The 18,747-nt window shown below is 46.8% G+C and overlaps 1 protein-coding gene across 1 annotated transcript; it reads right to left on the reverse strand.

The window, feature by feature from the left end:
* Positions 1–12,153: 12,153 nt before the first annotated feature.
* LOC122485863 (CMRF35-like molecule 6) lies at positions 12,154–17,274 on the reverse strand. The gene is made up of 4 exons (XM_043585185.1): positions 17,039–17,274; positions 15,451–15,783; positions 13,871–13,967; positions 12,154–12,571 (listed from the first exon to the last, which is right to left on the reverse strand). The coding sequence occupies exons 1-4, from the start codon at positions 17,076–17,078 to the stop codon at positions 12,460–12,462; spliced, it is 582 nt and encodes a 193-aa protein (XP_043441120.1). The 5' UTR covers positions 17,079–17,274; the 3' UTR covers positions 12,154–12,459.
* Positions 17,275–18,747: the final 1,473 nt, after the last annotated feature.

Below are 18,747 nucleotides of genomic sequence, written 5' to 3' on the forward strand. Positions count from 1 at the left end.
ACAGTGCCTGGAACATAGTAGTAACTACTCAGTAAAAATGTTAAATATCTTTAGAATAGTCCTGGAACAGGACTAGCTTCTCATCTGGTCTATCAACCAGCTGTACATTCCCTCCAATTCAACTTACACACCAGAGGCATATTCTTCTCTAAGACACAGGTATCTAAACATGTAATTCCAGTGATAAATAACCCCCATCATTTTCTTCTCTTTCCCAGTGGTTGATACTCATAGCCTATAACCTTCACTATCTCTTGAAACTCTCTACCAGATTATCTGTCACTTCAAACTTGCTGTAAGGGCACAATTTCTTATTTTCCTTCTTTCACCATATCTAATGAAATATGGTATACATGTTGAGCCCCAGAGGGAAAAAGCCACATGGCTCCTGCTTGCATGTATGTGACTAGTCACTCAACTGGGGGACCCAGAATGAGGGGAACTGATGGTAGGCACAACTCTGTGTACCCTGTTCTTCAGCACAGACAACAGTTGGAGGTTTCCATTCTCCCATCAAGAGCATCAAACAGATCTTCAGTCACCTAGGTCCTGCTTTTACATTGTTTTCTTCTGCTTTCTTTTTTGGCCCCAATCTGATCCTTGAAAATTTTTTTTATAAAATAAAGGAAATTGGAATGAGCAAAGGCAAGCAATAATGGTTTAAAATTTATAAAACATATCTAATGTGGTCACATTTCATTATCCAATAAGAAAGGACAAATTCTGGGGCACCTGGGGGGCTCAGTCGGTTGAGCATCCGACTTCGGCTCAGGTCACCATCTCACGGTCCGTGAGTTCAAGCCCCGCTCAGAGCCTGGAGCCTACTTCCGATTCTGTGTCTCCCTCTCTCTCTGCCCCTCCCCCGTTCATGCTCTGTCTCTCTCTCTCTCAAAAATAAATAAATGTTAAAAAAAAATTTTTTTTTAAAAAAAGAAAGGACAAATTCCAGGCAATATGGTAGACTGAGCCAATACACAGACTGTCTTCTAGCTCCAAACATGGAAATCCTATCTAAAACGCAACCCAAGGGGCATCTGGATAGCTCAGTCAGTTGAGCATCCAACTCTTCATTTTGGCTCAGGTCATGATCCCAGGGTAGTAGGATGGAGCTCTACATCAGGCTTTGTGCTAGGCATGGAGCCTACTTTAGATTTTCTTCTCTCTCTCTCTCTCTCTCCCTCTCTTTCTCTTTCCCTCCCTCCATCTCCCCTCTCTAAAATTTTTTAAAAAGAAAAATTAATAAAAGTAAAATAAATAAAATGCAACTCCAAAGGTTCTGATACTTAAGTGAATTCAAAATCAAGCAAATGAGGAGATCCTGGGTGGCTCAGTCAGTTAAGCGTCAAACTTCAGCTTAGGTCATGATCTCATGGTTCGTGAGTTCGTGAGTCAGCATCAGGCTCTGTGCTGACAGCTCTGAGCCCAGAGCCTGCTTGGGATTCTGTGTCTCCCTCTCCCTCTGCCCCTCCCCTACTCGTGCGCGCTCTCTCTCTCTCTCTCTCTCTCAAATAAATAAATAAATAAACAAATAAACCAAAGCAAAGCAAAGGAAATCCCCAAGTGCCAGAAATGTAAAGGGAACTGAAAGCCAAGACCGTGAACAGGATCTGATACCAGATGGCTGATGGGAACTATCAGAATGGATACGGGCTTTAGGAGGAAAGGGGCTGGCATTTCAACAACCACAAGGGGACAGGAGCTTATGCCTTAGGTCCATACCAGATGGGTAACTGGAGCAGAGCTCCCTGCCCAAAACTGGGATCCATGAAGGGTCACCACAGCCCCAGAATGGAGCAAGGGCATACTTCACTGATAGCCTCAGGGGAGCACCAAGGTATCTTGGCCCCCTGGAGCCACAGGAGTTACAGAGTCTTCCATAAGAATTGGCACCCAAACAGTACTACACTGAGGTGTGACAGCCAAAGTCACTGTTTCCCATAGCATGGGAGGCTTGGGTAAAGTAATTAATATAAAATCAGGTTGACAAATGACGAGGCTTGCAGGGGTTTGGGAGACATGGATGCAAAACCACAACCATGCCTCCTGGCCACCCTCTGGTTTTCTATAGTCCATGAGCTAAGGACACTTTTACATATAAAAACATTTTATTTAGTGTTTATTATTGGGAGAGAGAGAGAGAGAGCATGAGCATGGGAAGGGCAGAGAGAGGAGAAGACACAGAATCTGAAGCAGGTTCCAGGCTCCGAGCTGTCAGCACAGAGCCTGACGCGGGCTCAAACCCACGAACTGCTAGAGCATGACCTGAGCAGAAGTCAGATGCTTCACCAACTGAGCCACCCAGGCACTCCTCAAACACTTTTACATTTTTAAACAGTTGGAAAAATCAGAAGAAAAATATTTCATGACACATGAAAATTGCACAACACTACCATTTCAGAGTGTATAAACAAGTCTTACGGGAACACAACCACACTTGCTCCTTTCTATATTGTCTGAGGCAGCTTTTCTGCTATAAGGGCAGAATTGAGTAGCTGGCCCACAAAACCCATGATGTCCCCTATCTGGCCCTGATGAGAAGAGTTTGCCACCTTCTTGTCTGGAGGACAGGCCCCTCACCAGAGATCATTCCTGCTAGTAATTGGAAGCAGAATCCTGAGGCAATGGCAGCTACTTTAGATGTATGATCATTTTTTCAGGGTCCAAACAACCTACAGAGTGACTTTAGGCCAGTCTTGGTTCAGGCTGAGTCCAACCTGGCCCAGTCAGAGACCCGGATGCTTATGCTTGGTCCTCATCAGCCTCATTTGGTGTGGCCTGAGAAGCTGGCTCTCTCTTCTAGGCCCTCCCTGCTTCTCCGCTTGGTACAGCCCCATGTCACCTCAAGGGGAAGCAGCAGCTCCCACTTTCTCCTCCACCAGCACCTCAGATTCCTTGCCCAGTGTCTCCAGCCCCAATTCCCCATGGCCCTGCTGTGCCCTTGGGACTGGCTGCTCTGGCACCTCACACTCAACATGACCAAAGTCTACCCCTCCTCTCTCGCTGGTCCATTATCCCACCACTGCTTTATACAGCCCCCTCCCACCCACCTATCAGCCTACAGACTCACTGGTTCCCTTCCTTTTCTTTGAATACATCAAATACTTTCTCATTTCAGGGCCTTTGCATGTGCTGTTCCCTCTACCTGAAATGCTTTTCCTTTCACTAAGGGTTTCTCAATGCCTGTTAGACGTCCAAGTGGAGATGCTTAGTGAGGAGCTGAGTGTACAACCTGTGGTCCAGGTGAGAGACACACATTTAGAAGTTCACAGGGTTACCTGAGAGCACCAGGACCCAGGTTCCCAAGTTCAGCAACATGTGTGGACTGAGGAAGAAAGGTGGCAAAAAAAGTAAGGAGGAGGAAAGTGAAGCAAGAGGAAAACCAGGAGAGTCTGAAAGCAGGGAAAGGAACACATTTCCAGAAGGAAGAGCCATTGGCTGAACCAAACACTACAGAGAAGTAAAGTAAGATGCAGAAAGACAAGATGCCCTGGACAGGATTAGAAGGAGGGATGTGGTCCTTGTCAAGACAGATTGGGAGAGACTGGGGGGAAAGGGAGGGAAGAGGAAATGGAGCCAGCCAGTGTAGACAGTGTTTCACAAGAAGCTCTGGGAAGAAAAGCAGAGAGAAAAGAGGCAATGGCTGGAAAGGGCTAGAAGCAAAGGGGAGGAGCTGGCCAGTGTGGTGTCCAGGAGCGTGAATGGGCAGACTGCAGGGTCATGTCCTGTGATAGGCAGTCTCCAGGGTGTCATCATGCTGCTCACAGAACTTGAAATACAAGCACAAAGCTAGATTTAATTACATAAAATTTAAATCATTTCTGTGGTTAAAAAAAAAAGACAAATAATAAAATAGGGGAAAAAATGCCAAAAACATTAAGAGCTTGTACAAATCAAAATGAGAAATACTAAAGCCTTAAAAGAAAAATTGGCAAAGACCATGGACCCGCAAGTCTCAAAAGAAGAAAGAAAGGCAAAGGACTAATATTCAGAAAAAATAAGTGTTTATCCTCACTGGCAAGCAAATTCATGGATATATGAAAACAACTAAATTATAAATTTTCCAAATTAGTCAAGATGGCTTTTTTTCATGTTTATTTATTTTTGTGAGAGGGAGCGAGCACATGCACAGAAGCGGCAGAGAGAAAGGGAGGGAGAGAGAGAATTCCCAACCATGCTCTGCACTGTCAGTGCAGAGCCCAACTTGGGGCTTGATCCCACAAACTGTGAGATCATGACCTGAGCCAAAATCAAGAGTCAAATGCTTACCTGCCTGAGCCACCCAGGGACCCGTTAGTCAAGATGTTTTTAAGGTAGTAGTAAAGGCAGACAAAGGTGTGGTGCTATAGGAACTCATATATTCCTTGTGGGTGACACACTCCTCTGGTTCTACAATGTAATTTAGCAATAGGTGTAAAGAATTATAAAAGTGGCCTTTTTCTGTGCCCCATATTTCTGCTTTGCATAATATAGGCTAAGAAAAAAATTGGAAATGAGAACACATATTAGTGAAAAATTGCAAAGACCCTAATTACCTAACAATAAGAGACTATATACTATTGTGAATAGGTGTGTAGATACATAATAGCTAGATAGATTGAGAGATAGATAAGATAGAGCTAGAGAGATAGATGATGGATGGATGGATAGAGATAGATAGATAGATAGATAGATGATAGATAGATGCCAATGAGTAGATCTAAGAGCGAACAGACAAGTGACTAATACACTGTCCTTATTTTCTTATGCATGAATTGAATGTAGAATGTAGTCCTGATCATAACTGCAAAATCTGACAACAACCAAATGTTCATCGACAATAGAATGGATAAATACATGTGGTGTAATCACACAGTGGAATCTTATTCAGCAGCGAAAATGGGCACACTACAGCTGCAACATGATGAATCTCAAGCATAATATTAAGTGAAAGAAGCAAGTCATGAACATATTTATAATATTGTCCCATCTATATGAAGTCCCAAAGTAGGTAAGACTAAACTATATGAAATTCATATAGAGGTGATAGAAATCAGATCAATAGTTGCCTGTAGCAGGGTTAGGGATGGTCTATAAAGGGGCACAAGGGAACTTTCTGCGGTAATTGATAATGTCCTATATCTTGATTGTGGTGTTGGTCACAGGGAAGGAGATGGTCAAAACTCATTGAACTGTACATATAAAATGGGTGCATTTTCTTATATGTGAAATGTACTACAATACGGTTGATGTTTAAAAATCAAGGAAATGAATGTCACAACTATCAGAGTAATGCATATATCTAGTGGAGAAGGGAGAGGGTATGAACAGAAAGCAGATATCTGGGGTACTGGCAATGTTCTATTTCTTGACCTCATTGGTAGCTATATAAAAATTGCTTTATGATTATTATGTAAATGGTACATATGTTTTATGTAGTCTTTTCTATGTGTATCTTACAATTAAATGCATGTGTGTGTGTGTGTGTACAATTAAATATATATGCAGTGGAGTAATGTCTATGGAATTTCAAGACAGAAAATCAATGTCCAAGAATGCTCTACCTTGTAGACAAAAACAGAAAGATATTTCAAAAATGCAAGGACTCCAAATGTGCATTATCCATTTATACTATGTTAAAAAAAAAGTCTCAAAGTACTCCACCCAACTGAGAAGTCAATCCAAAGAATTGAAATTTGAAAAAGATGTGGGTGTAAAGGAAAAACCTGTTAAACTTTAGAATCTATGTCTAAATTATCATTATTAATATGGTTATTACATTTATTGAAAATGCTAAAGTTTAATATTTGGAAGAAGACACACGTAATTTTTTTTAATTAATAAACGTAAGCTTCTGGGTCTCAAAGCCCAAAGCATCACAGATATTTCTCACTTCTTGTGGAGAAAGGGAAGGGAATGGTGGCCAGATCCGTGAGTTCTGTTCAACCATCAAAAGGTTTGGGCCTTTCTTCCCGGCAGGATTCTGCCTGTAAGTGGAAAATCAAATATTCCAGTCGGAAGCTGAGTGAGAAATTGGCAGTGCAGGGATAAGATCTGAAGTTTCTGAGAAAAGTGTGGGCTGGGCAGACCTACAGCATCTCAGGGAGACAGGAAACTGTAGAACTGCCACACCCAGGAGGGGCTAGGCAGGGGTCCCGATTATAACAATAACTGCTTCTCTTCCCCGAGCACAGTGCTAACGGGTTCTCCAAAATTATTTCTGAAGTTCACAGCAAAGCTGTAAGGCAGGTACCATTATTCCTAGTTTATAGATAAGAAGACAGAGGCAGAAGGAGGTCCTGATACCAGACTTCATCAAATCAAGTTCACAAACTCCAATCTGGTTTGTTATCCTTTGGGATTTGAGGGGAAAACCAGTAGAGGAAGCAGCAAACTGACCAAGAGCTTAGTGACCAAGAAGTAGGGAGATCACTTTCCCAAAAGGAAGCACAGCCTCTTCCCCATCTCCATCACCCCAATGTCTTACCAATGCTTTGCAGTTGGGGGCCACAGGCTGCACAATCCACAGCATGGCTTCTATGACATGGGAACTACCATCCAGTGTCTACCCACTGCCCAGAGCCATTCTGCCAGGGGACAGCAGGAGGCCCTTAGGGCTGAGGCCTGCCCATCTCCACCAAAAACTGACACACATGCATTTGGGGGAAGCTGCCATAGGGGAAGAGGCTTAGTTTCTAGAAGACAAGACTCCCCTTATTACTATCTGCTCCACCACACTAGGGAGGAGGTAGAAAGCTGGGGCAGTCCAAAGAGGAGGACAGACAACATCATTAGGGAAATGCTAGCCATCAAGGAATGCAAATCAAAACCGCGGTGAGACACTGCTTTATACCCACAAGAATGGCTAGCATCAAAAAGTCTGAGAGTGAGTCTTGACAAGGGATGTCAAGAAGTCAGAACACCCATATACCTGTTCATGGGAATGGAAAGTGGTGGAAAACAGTCTACAAATTCCTCAAAGGATTCGAAGGAAGTCAAAGGACCGGAGCAGGGAGCTGGAGCCACACAAGAGAGCTGCCTCCCAAAGACAGGTGTCTGGACCTCTCCTCCACTTTCAGCAATTGTACAGTAATAAGTTATTACCATAGAAATAGTGTCTCCAAAGTGGAGAGGCATGGTGTCCTCAAACCAGTCTCGAATCCAGACACCAGAGTATGGACAATGCAGACGTTGCTGGTGGTTTTGAAAGAAAATGAGGAAACTTTTGAAGTCTGATTCGTTGGCTTCCTTGCTGTCAAATTTTCACCAAAGCAGGATTTCCGGGTTCCAGGTTCTGGGGTAAACATACACTTAACCTGACAGGTTGCTGTGCAAAATGACTGCACTGGGCTATTGAGTCTCATCCTTGCAGCCAGGGTCTACCACCAGAAACTGTTTCACTAAGCAGAGCAAAGTTTTCACAAACTGGGTGATAGGACTTCCCCCTTTGATTCTGGCCAGCAAATCCCAGACTTTAGCCTCTACTACAAAGCTGTAATCATCAAGACAGCATGGTATTGGCACAAAGACAGACACATAGACCAATGGAATAGAATAGAGACTCCAGAATTGGCCCCACAGATGTATGGCCAACTAATCTTTGACCAAGCAGGAAAGAATATCCCATGGAAAAAAGACAGTCTTTTTAACAAATGGTTCTGGGAGAACTAGACAGCAACATGCAGAAGATTCTGGCCAGCAGTTTGGCATGGATTTGTTCAGTCCGGTAAAAAAAAAAAAAAAAAAAAAAGTAATTCCTCAAATCTTACTGAAATCACTCTGTCTAGACTCTCCAGTGCAGCTCAAGACCAATTCAGGATCCTTTGTTTGGATCCTCAAGGGCAACAACTGGGGCTGCCTACGGGACCTTCTGGCGTGTGATCAACAGTCACTTGCTGCCTGCACACGTCCCAGTGGATCCTGGATGCCTGGTGGCTGCACACCCAAGTCGTTGCTAATTCTGCCTTACAGTGGCTCATTCACCTGACCACTCACATTACTGCTGCCCCAGTCACCCTCCCCGGCCCCAAGACAGGTTGTGCCACTCCACTGGGCCTCTTGAGAATTGGGGTCTACTCCTGTGAGGCCCTGCACACCCAAACACCAGGCCTCTGGCTTGTCCTTACTTTGTTTCTCATGGGAAGCTTGGCTGTTGTCCCCCTTAACCACTGGCCTCCCACTGCTGAGGAGAGTACACCTCTCCCTCCCTGGCACCTCTGTAGCCCCCAGTTTCTTCATAACGATGGTGGTAGCCACCTCCTAAGGACTGTTGTTAGGAATAAATGAGATCAATGATGTCAAGTGCTAGGCACAGACCCTGGTGTCATGTTAGCAACTGCTATCACAAGTGCACACACACACACCTGTGGGCTGACAAAATGCCCCACCCCAGCCTGTGCCGTGCACTGATAGCCATGGTCTCCATATCCTCCTGCCCATCTGCTTAGATGGTGGTGATCTCATGGGACCTGTGTGTGCCTGAACTTCCTTCATCGTTTTCTCCACCTCCTCCCAGAGAAGATTCAGTAAGTGACAAGTCCCAGCCCCAGTCACCTGAAGGCAGAGAGGGGGCCGAGCTACAAATAGACCAGTGGTTCTATCTCCCTGGCCCCAGAACATCCAGATCCTTCTCATCTGACATCTGGCCTAAGAGTTCCAGCCCTGGACACTGTCACTTCCTGTCCATATTTTGTTATCTGCTTCCTTCCTCTGCTACTTCTTCATTTTAAGCTGCAAAGTTATCAGGAAAGGGGAAGGACCTGCTGAAATAGAGAGTGGCCCAAAACCACAGCCACAAGGGGAGTTTGATGGCACCATGTTCCCTCACCTGCTGAGGCCCCACCCAGACACGGCACCCATCCCTGGGAGGCCAGTTACCCCTCCATCCCAGGCTGTCCTCTGCTTTCAATCCTATAGCTTTTCCACAACTCCAGCCCTGCCCTGTGGGAAATGCCTGTCCACTGTGGTCACACACAGGTCCTCTTGGGGAATGGTTTCTGGTCCAGCTATAACCAAGGTTTACATCCCTCCCCAGTTCAAATCTTAACCTAGATGCCCTTTTTGGTGTCACAAAGAGGAGGGGGGGATTGTATACCAGTCTTAAAGTTCTAGAGGTTGGAAGTCTGAAATTAGTTTTGCAGGATCAAAGTCACAGTGTCAGCAGAGCTTCATTCCTTCTGGAAGGTCCAGGGCAGAATCCACTTCCTTGACTTCTTCCACCTGCATGTGGCTCATGGCCCCACATCACTCCACCCTTGGCTCCCATTATCATATCTCTTTCTGTGACTCTGACCCTCCAGCTTCTGTTTCATAGGAACCCTTACAATAATATTGGGCCCACTGGATAATCCAGGATAATCTCTCCATCTCAGGATCTTTAACTCAATCACATCTGTAAAGTATTTTTTTGCCATAAAAAGTAAAATATTCGCAAGTTCTTTTGGGGGTTAAAATGGGGACATCTTTGCGGGTGCCACTGTTCTGCCAAATAATGGAATTAAGGGAGGGATGAAGAGAGCCCATTCCCTTCCTTTCATAATAACAAGCTCCTCTTTTGCCCCCTAAACACCTTTTCATTCTGCACAAGGGGTCCCATGATCTCCCACTAGTTTGGTGATTCACTGGAAGGACTCAAATAACTTAACAAGTTATGGTCATGGCAAAGGCTTCTTAAAGCAAAAGATACAGTAAAGGAGTATCAGGAATCTTATCCATGAGCAAACACTAGAGGTGGGGTTGGAGGCTTCTCTGCAAGGGCCATGGGAATGGGCACTTCTCTCTGGCTGCCAACTAAAGGTATGTGGGAGATGTCTCCACCCAGGGAAGCCCACTTCAGTTTGGAGGCAAGAGTTCTTAAAGAGAGTTGATAAAGTACCTACAATCCAGGTACCAGCATCTTCATGATGACATGGAACAATGTTGACCACCCGCTCCATCCTGACCCACTGTCTCGGGTTTACAGAATAATTTCATTCATTGGTGACAATGTGAGCATTCCAGGAGTTAAGTCATTAAACCTAAACCTAACCCTAACCCTAACTCTAACCTGGCCAAGAGTCACTAACATGGCCCTGGGCATTCCTGGAGATAAGTAAGAGCTGAATGAAAGAGACACACTGCATTAAACCTTTCTTTGCACACTCCTCAAATGGAGCATGTGCATTGACCTGTCTCTGCCTCCTGCTCTGATGGGGTAATCCTGGATTCACCAGTGACTTCCCATCACTGCAACCAATGTTTCTGTGCATGTTCTGTGTGTCAACACTGTGCTAGAGCCTGAGAAGGCAGAAAGATAAACCTTCATTCCTGGTCCTACTCTTAGGCAACTCATGGGATCAAAGTTACCTACTGCTGCATAACAAATTACCCCAAAACTTAGCTTAAAACAATAATATATACTATTCCACAGAAATTGTGCATGACTTTGTTTACAGGGTTTGCAGAAGGCTGCAGTGTTGAATGGGACCACATTCTCATCTGAAGGCTCAACTGAGGATGGGTCAGTTGCTAAGTTCATTCATGTAGTTGCTGGCAGGATTCGGTTACTCACAGACCATGGAACTCAAGGCTTTTATGGATATTGGTGAGAAGCCCCCTCAGTTCCTTGCCTTATGGTCCTCCCAACATGCTCACAACATGGCATCTGGCTTCCATCATAGCAAGTAAGTGAAAGCCAGTGAGACAGAAACCAGAGACTTTTTTTTTGAGAGAGAGAGTGTGTGCATGAGAGTGAGTAGGGGAGGTGCAGAGGGAGAGGGAGAGAGAGAATCACAAGCAGGCTCCACACCCAGCACAGAGCCTGATGCAGGGTTCAACCTCACAACAGCGAGATCATGACCTGAGCAGAAATCAAGAGTCAGATGCCTAGCTGACTGAGCCATCCAGGCACCCCCGAGTCTTTTTGTAACCAAATAGCAGAGTGGCATCCTGTTAATTTGCCATATCCTATTCATTAGAAGCAAGTGGGTTCATCCCACACTCATTTCCCCTTAGCTCTGACTAGGCCTCTTTGTAAGACCTTCGGTACAGAGAAAGCCGCTTACTTAGGGTGCTAGGAGTTAAAGGGCCTATTGTCTTGCTAATTAACTCATGAAAAAGTGTGAGGATATATTTATTCAACTAGAAGTGAGGCAGTAACCAACTGATAGCCTGTTGTCACACCTGTCTAGAAGGACAGTGTCAGGGTGCCTGCCACATTCCTCATCCTGCAGGAAAGAAGTCAAGACACCTGCAGTCAGATGACCAAAGGTTCCACCTGGGAGGTCCCCTGTTCAGTATTTTTTTTTAATTTTTTTTAACGTTTATTTTATTTTTGAGACAGAGAGAGACAGAGCATGAACGGGGGAGGGGCAGAGAGAGGGAGACACAGAATCTGAAACAGGCTCCAGGCTCTGAGCTGTCAGCACAGAGCCCGACGCGGGGCTTGAACTCATGGACTGGGAGATCATGACCTGAGCCAAAGTCGGACGCTCAACCGACTGAGCCACCCAGGCGCCCCACCTGTTCAGTATTTTTAGCAACACCTTGGATGAAGGCATAGAAGGCATGTGGGATTCTTCTGTAGATCACACAAATCCAGGGGAAAGGAGTATCAAAAAGAATAGCAGATAAGATGTGATTTCGGTACCCTGGGCATAAGGGCTGAACCTTAAGGAAAGAGAAAGGAACTCCTCCTCAGGACAGAGGCCACTGAGGATGGAGGACAGAGGGACAAAGAGAGAGAAGGAGCGGGGAGGGGTTCAGGCTAGAGCCAGGTCAGGCCCCCTCGTGCCTGGATACTCACTGCCCCAAAGCAGCTCTGTTTGCAGCTTGTAACAAGAAAATCCTCTTCCTAGAACCTGCTGCACATAGGGATGGTGCTTTCAGCTGCCATTTAAAGCAAGACCCACATTCTTCATCCCCTTCTCCCATTTGCTGAATGCATATTTGGCACAGACAGATGTGGGTGAGACCTCTGGGGGCTAACCACCTGCCCACATTGTGCCCAGAGTCAAGCAGAAGTCGCAGGAGGCCTGGCTTGCTCCTCCCAGGTCCCTTAACTGCTTACCCTCCTCCCTGTGCCCTGGACCCAAACCAGCAATTGCCATGGCAGCTCCATGTGGAAGCTCCTACACGGCCAATGTCCTCCATGTATTATCTCAATTAAATACAAATCCAAGAAACAGATGATGAGAGCCATCAAAAACCTCTACTGGGTCATGTTGTAAGCACTGAAGTTTGAACACACATCCATCTCAGTCCACAGCCCATGTCCTCACATGGAGTCCTGGTGTCTGCTGTCAGACCAGCCTGGGAAAGGATCCGGCAAAGATGACTCAATGCCCAGGCACAAAAGTCTCTGCTGGGGCTGATTCATTTCTGGCTTCACATCCCAGGAAAGGGTCCAGGCTGAGTTTGGAGCAGAGAGGCCAGGAACTGTGTCACCAGACAGGGAGTCACTGGGGAGTGAGCTGCAGTTACACTGGGCTGGGCAGACCATCATCCTCAGAGGTGACGCTGAAGCCAGGCCAACCAAATGGCAGCATAACTGAAGCTCAGGAAGAGGCTGACTTTCAGCAAGACCAGGAATAGGAAGCTGGCAAAGAACAGGAAGGGCCTGGTGGAGGAAATAGGGTCAGAAGAAAGTGACTACAGTGCATTAGTGAGAGGCCACTCTGCACCCCACCTTTGGACTCTGAACCCAGCACACAAGTCATGGACCATCATCAGCGCCCCCCCCCCCGCCATGCTGGTTCTGATAAGTTGTTCCCCAGGACAGAGAGACAGAAGAGAGAAAAGGGAGAATGGCTCACTATGTGGGGAGCCCTGGCTCCATGCTTCACCCTATTCCCTTAATGTATTCTTCACAGGGACTCTGTAAGGCTGTTCTGTTATCATGTCTGTGGCAGGTTGTATTTTCCAAAAATGGTCACAGCAATATTTCTAGTCCCACATGCTCTTCCAGAAGCCTGACTCTTCTCTATCAAGAGGTGGAATCTATTTCTCATCCCTTTGAAGCTGGATGGACTGGTGATTGCTTTGACTACAGAACATAAAAGCAATGCATTATTTCTGAGAATAGGTCAGGAGAAGGAGACAGGGCCCACCTGGCTGTCTTGGAACACTTGCTCATGGACCCAGCCACCATATTGTAAGGAAGCCCAGACCACATGCAGAGGCCACATATGGGATTCCAGCTGAGGTTCCAGACATCCTGGGGCAGAGACAAATTTCCATGTTGTATCCTGTCCAAATGCTTGACTCACAGAATCCGTGAACATCATAAATGATTATATTTTTTTACTAGTTTTTGGCATAAAACAACCACAAATAACGAGAACAACCATAGTCACTAGAACCACCCTCATTTTATTTTTTTTCATGTTTATTTGGTTATTTTAAGAGAGAGAGAGAGAGAGCGAGAGAGAGCAGGGAAGGGGAGGAGAGAGAAGGAGAGAGAGAATCCCAAGCAAGTTCCACACTGTCAGCGCAGAGCCTGACAAGGGGCTCGATCTCATGAACTGTGAGATCATGACCTGAGCCGAAGTCAAAAGTCAGACACTTAACTGACTAAGCCACCCAGGTGCCCCAAGTCATCCTCATTTTACAGATGGGGCAACTGAGACATGCAGAGGTTAAGTGACTTGCCCAGTGTCATCACCCTGTTAATAAAAAGTAGAGCTGGAATGGGAACCCAAACACTGGCTACTAACACCCTCACACTTAGAGATGGGGAAGGAGACAGAGCAGAGAACCAAAGCAGAGGCCAGGTACAGGGGTCCTGGCTCTCCTTGGGACCTGCAGCAGGTACTAAGGTGTCACACCAAAGCCAGGGGGACTCCAAGCTTGCATCCCCACCAGGAAACAATACAGCCAGGATAGGGGGACCCTCTTGCAGGGACATGGCTTTTCTTACCAGGCAGGAAGGCCAGGGCTGGCCATGTGACTGGTCAGAGCTGGGGCTCCCATGCTGGCCAATGTCTCAGTGGTCATCATTGATACTGTCGCTGAGCCTACAGAGCAGGTCACAAGTCACTCTCTGCCCCAACCTCCCAATGGCTCAAAGTCTTCAGTCATCATAACACTGCACATCTCCCCATCTTCAAGGGATGCTGTGGTTACACAGAGAGGAGAAGTGTCCTGGGGGAGGTGCCAAGACCAGGCAGGAGAATCCCATATTACTTTTCGGAGGGGGGGGGTCCCCAGCCCCATCTCACACCAAGACATCCCAGGCACAGGCAGGGGATGCTGGAAGGAGGGGTCTTTCAGGGGCCTCAGCCAGCCCTCCAAGAAACCCCACAAGAGGCCTTCCGGTGAAGCTCCAGCACATTCTCATCACTGTGGGGATTCTGAAAACTCCAGAGGGAAGGACCCAGACCCTCCCTCTTTCCCTCACCCCTGCACACAGATCAGGTATATGGCATAAAATAAAAGCATGGAAAAAATGCTGGTGTAGATTTTCATGTGCCCCCTTCTGAGTGGGGACCCGAGTGAGGGAGCTGTAACTGCATAGTTGTGTTCATGCTGGGCTAAGAAGAAGCAGGACACCAGGGCTGGTGTCTCCAGCAGAGCCATAGGGCAGGGGGGCCATGACCCAGCTCACGTGCTACCTCCTTGGGAGGGAGCCCTCCTGGGGGCCTTGTACCCAAGGTAGCTCCTCCCCACTCAAACACCATTTAATCCCTATCTCACTAGCCCCCCCACACACTTACATTGCACCTGTCACCATCTGTATAGTGAGTGGCTGCATGTCCATAAAGGATGGGCTTCCCCTGCCCCACCACTGTTCCCAAGCTCCCCTGTTCTCTGTCCCTGTCCTTCCTCATCTCCACTCCAAGGTCAACATCTACAACTCCCTGCAAGCCCACCGGGCTGTGAAGACTGAATCTGTCTGCTTTCCCCGTCTCCCCCCGACATCGCCAGACTAGGTCCATAATAGGCAGATAATAATGTTTCAATAACTGAGGGAGAGAAACAAGGGGACCCCCTAAAGCCCATAAATAAAGCCACTTTTCCCTGCCAGAACCTGGAGATGTGAGTGTTGCAGCTTTGGTTTGGCCTAGATGATAGCACCAATGGCTACCATCTTGTAAGTCCTAACTAACTACCAGCCACTGTGATCAGCGCTTCACCCCTACCAACTCATTTAATGCTCTCAATCACTGTACAGCAACACTATTGTTCTCCAGTTTTACTAATGGGGAAACTGAGGCACAAACCAGTTAAGTAACTTGCCCAAGTCACACAGCCCACAAGTGGCACAGCTGAGACTTGAACACAGCTTTCTGACTCCAGGGCTCAAGATGCAACCCGACTTATTTCACCAGTCACACTTACATGTAGGCACGGACGCGTGTGCCTACACACAGGTGCATTCCTGTCCCCCTGGGTAGCCAGTCATGGGCCTTGGCTGGAGCCTCCTTTCACTCCTCAGCAAGAGAGACTGGGCACCCATGACCTCAACCTATGCAGGCAAAGGGTGTGGGAAGGGATTACCTGGAAAAATAGTCACAGCCACCGGGGCCTGGGGGACACTTGTGGCCCTGTCCACCCCACACCAGTAAGTGTCTGCATCTCCTTCCTCCAGGTCCTCCGTGATCACATGGAAAAGGTGCTCTCTGGGGTTGTCTCGAAGGGTTACTCGGCCACGCCTCACCTCTTGCCCTGCCATCTGTTCCGTTTCAATGACTCGGACACAGTCTGTCCAGTTGGGCCCTCGGCACCAGAACTTCCTGTGACCCTCCTCTCCCACATTGTACCGGCACTCCATCACCAATGTTCCTCCCGTTGTGCCTTTTAAGATCCTGGGAATGCTCAGAGTGAAATAGCCTGAAAAACACAAACCCCCACACCTTATCCAGTGCATCCTGTAGCTCCTGGCCCCTGTTCACCAACTTGCAGTGATCTTCGATGAACAGAGACACCATTCCCCATCCCTGGGTGCCCCCCACATCCTCCCATGCTCACCCCTCTACAGGAAACATGCCTAGCTGCACAAACACGTGCCTACATGGGCAGCTGTGTTCCCCTCAGATCTGTGAGCAAGATGAATTTTCTCCTGCTTTTCTAGCAGACCAGAAAAAATCTTTCCTCTATGGCAAATCAACTTCCCTCCACATAACACACATACTCATCTCTCAAATCCTCCTTCCATACTCACCTCTCCCCTCCCCCAGCCCCCACCAAGCCATTTTGACCTTCTTGAGTCTCTGGAGGTGATGTTAGTCTGAATCATTTCTCTTGGGTGATTTTTCACTCTGTTATAGGCCCAACCTGGCTCTCCTCCATTAAGAGGGGGAGTGAGAGAAAATTGAGCAAGGATCCAGCACTGTTCTCATTATAATAGAAAGTATTGATTCAGAGTTTAGGAAGGAGTGGGCACTGTTCCATGCTCTTTACATGTGTTAATGGGTTAATGGGTTTAATCCTCAAAGCCGCCTTTGGCAGGACTCATCTCTGACTATCCCATGTCATGTCCAGGCTTCAATAATCCTCATGTTAACACAGCATTACAAAGAGTGGGATTTGGAATCTGAACACAGAGGACAGAAGGGAGAGAGAGGGAGTTTCTCTCAAGTTACAGGACTAAAGCTGGAACACTCTGCTTCTGAGTGAGGACCCCACAGTGGGTAATCTGGTGTTCCCCAGGTTGTGGGGGGACGAGGGGTACAGGATGCTTCCCCTCCACCCCAGGAGTTAAGTGGGAGCAGAGACACAGAGGAAAGTCAATAAGAGCTGGGAGAGGCTGAAGCCATGTGCTGACTAGCCTTAAGTCAACCCCTTTCTCTCCCTGACAAGGGCAACACATGATTCTACACATAGAAGAATCACTGGCAAATAGGGGTCATGCCCCAAGTCAGGAAAAGTCAAGTGGGTGATTATCCAGAGGAAAATATTTCCCTTCTCCATTCTCAAGGGAGGCCAGGTGGGAGAATCAAGTAAGTAGAACAAAACTTTGAATCTTCCAGGAAGATTTTCCCAGCCTTCCACACCTCCTATATGGATCTGTCTCTGTAGATTCTCTTCCTCCCCGTCATCTCCTGCTCCACGGAGTAGACATGCCCCTGCCCCAAGGCGCACTCACCCAGAAGGCAGAGGAGCAGGAAGGCACTGGAAAGACACATCTTCTGGCCTCAGTGGATCGCTCCTCCGCCGTATCTACAGGAGGAAAGGTGCACTGGACCCCACAGTCCTCCAGAAACTCAGTGCCAAGTACTTGCTTCTCTTTGTTTGTTCCGCCTTCCACTCCTACCCTTGCGATCACATCTCTTTTTAATTTCTCAAAATGAAAAATAAGGAAGATCCCTGGAAAAATCTGTGTGTGTGTGTGTGTGCACAGATGAGGAGAAAAGTTGTTTAAAAATATTATGTTCTTGGGGTATTTGATAACTAACCTAGAAATACAAAAATGTGGTTGCTGGAAAGGAACTTCATCTACCTCTCCGGTGCTCTTAAAAGTTTTCGCCTGAGGGCACCTGGGTGGCTCAGTCAGTTGAGCATCAGACTCAATACTGGCTCAGATTGTGATCTCATGATTCATGAGATTGAGTCTCGTCTGTACTGCAGTCCCCTCTGCACTGACAGTGTTGAGCCTGCTTTGGATTCTTTCTCTCCCTCTCTCTGGCCCTCCCCCATTTGCACGTGCACACTGTCTCTTTCTCTCAAAATAAATAAACATTTAAAAAAAAGTTTTCACCTAAAACCCACAATAAGAAATAAGTGTTACATTTCAGCCCAGAATTACCACCCATATTTATGTCTGAAACAAAAGTATCAAAAAATAATACTGTGCACTAATATGTTTTCTATTCTATTCCAATTTTTAAAGGTTTATTTATTTTGAGAAAGAGAGTATGGAGGAGGGGTTCAATTCTATGCACTGTGAAATCATGACCTGAGCCAAAATCAAGAGTTGGATGCTTAACCTGCTGGGCCATCCAGGCGTCCCTGATGTTTTAACCTAGTAATTCATCATAGCCTACTGACTGATGTAGGCCAATCCTTTCAAGTTAGGGTTGAAGAAACCAAAGCCCAAAAGTTAAGGGATTTGAACAAGGCCAGCCTGTGTGATCAGATGTAAAGTCAACCCAGAACCCAGAACCCTACAACTCTGATCAGGTGCTCTTTCTCTCACCTTGTGTTACCTCAGTGATGCAAAGCACATACTGAGTTTGTTGAAGGAACAACCACTTCATTCAGCTGGACTCTTGACTTACCCCTTACCCTTGGCTGAACTGAATCATTCATTCCTACAAGCTCCTCACTCCCCTGCCAGTCAACTCAAGGTAGATCTTAGAGTTGTCCAAAGTAAGTGCTGCTACCTCACCCACTCCCTGGAGTTCAGGAAAACTCTCAGCTCAGAGCAATTGAGAGTGACAGGGAACCTCCCTTAGAATGCAAAATTACCATTACTCACAAAGACAGAAGAGCCAGCAAGCAGGCTGCCTTACCTCCTTTCTTCCTCTCTTCTTCTCCCTTCCCTCCCTCCACTCTGCTCTTCCTCTCTCTCAGGCTTCAGCAGGTGGTTCTGTCTTCATCCTTCTCAAGTCTACATTCTGCCTTCTAAACAAGGCCCCAGGGCTGTTGGCCCCATTGCTGTACCTCACCCTTGAGTCACCAACTTTCACTGTCAGCTCTTCCACTCCAGGGACACCCTGAGCATCAATGGAGGGTGGGGTGCTGTGGCAGTGGCATTTTCATCATAGCCCCCACCCACACCCACGCTCAGCTAGGATTACCCAACTAGCACACTTAGGAAGGGCCCCGTGTTCCAGCAAAGCTGCAGCAAAAAAG

This window comes from Prionailurus bengalensis, chromosome E1, assembly GCF_016509475.1.
Source record: "Prionailurus bengalensis isolate Pbe53 chromosome E1, Fcat_Pben_1.1_paternal_pri, whole genome shotgun sequence".
NCBI lineage: Eukaryota > Metazoa > Chordata > Mammalia > Carnivora > Felidae > Prionailurus > Prionailurus bengalensis.

What these genes read in the sequence shown, in the direction of transcription:
- LOC122485863 (XM_043585185.1), bottom strand. Translation starts at nt 17,078, where the DNA reads ATGTGTCTTTCCAGTGCCTTCCTGCTCCTCTGCCTTCTGG. An exon ending in CCTGCTCCTCTGCCTTCTGG is followed by an intron (nt 15,784 to 17,038) that starts GTGAGTGCGCCT and finishes TGTGTTTTTCAG; the next exon opens with GCTATTTCACTCTGAGCATT. An exon ending in GGCTGTGACTATTTTTCCAG is followed by an intron (nt 13,968 to 15,450) that starts GTAATCCCTTCC and finishes CCTGCTCTGTAG; the next exon opens with GCTCAGCGACAGTATCAATG.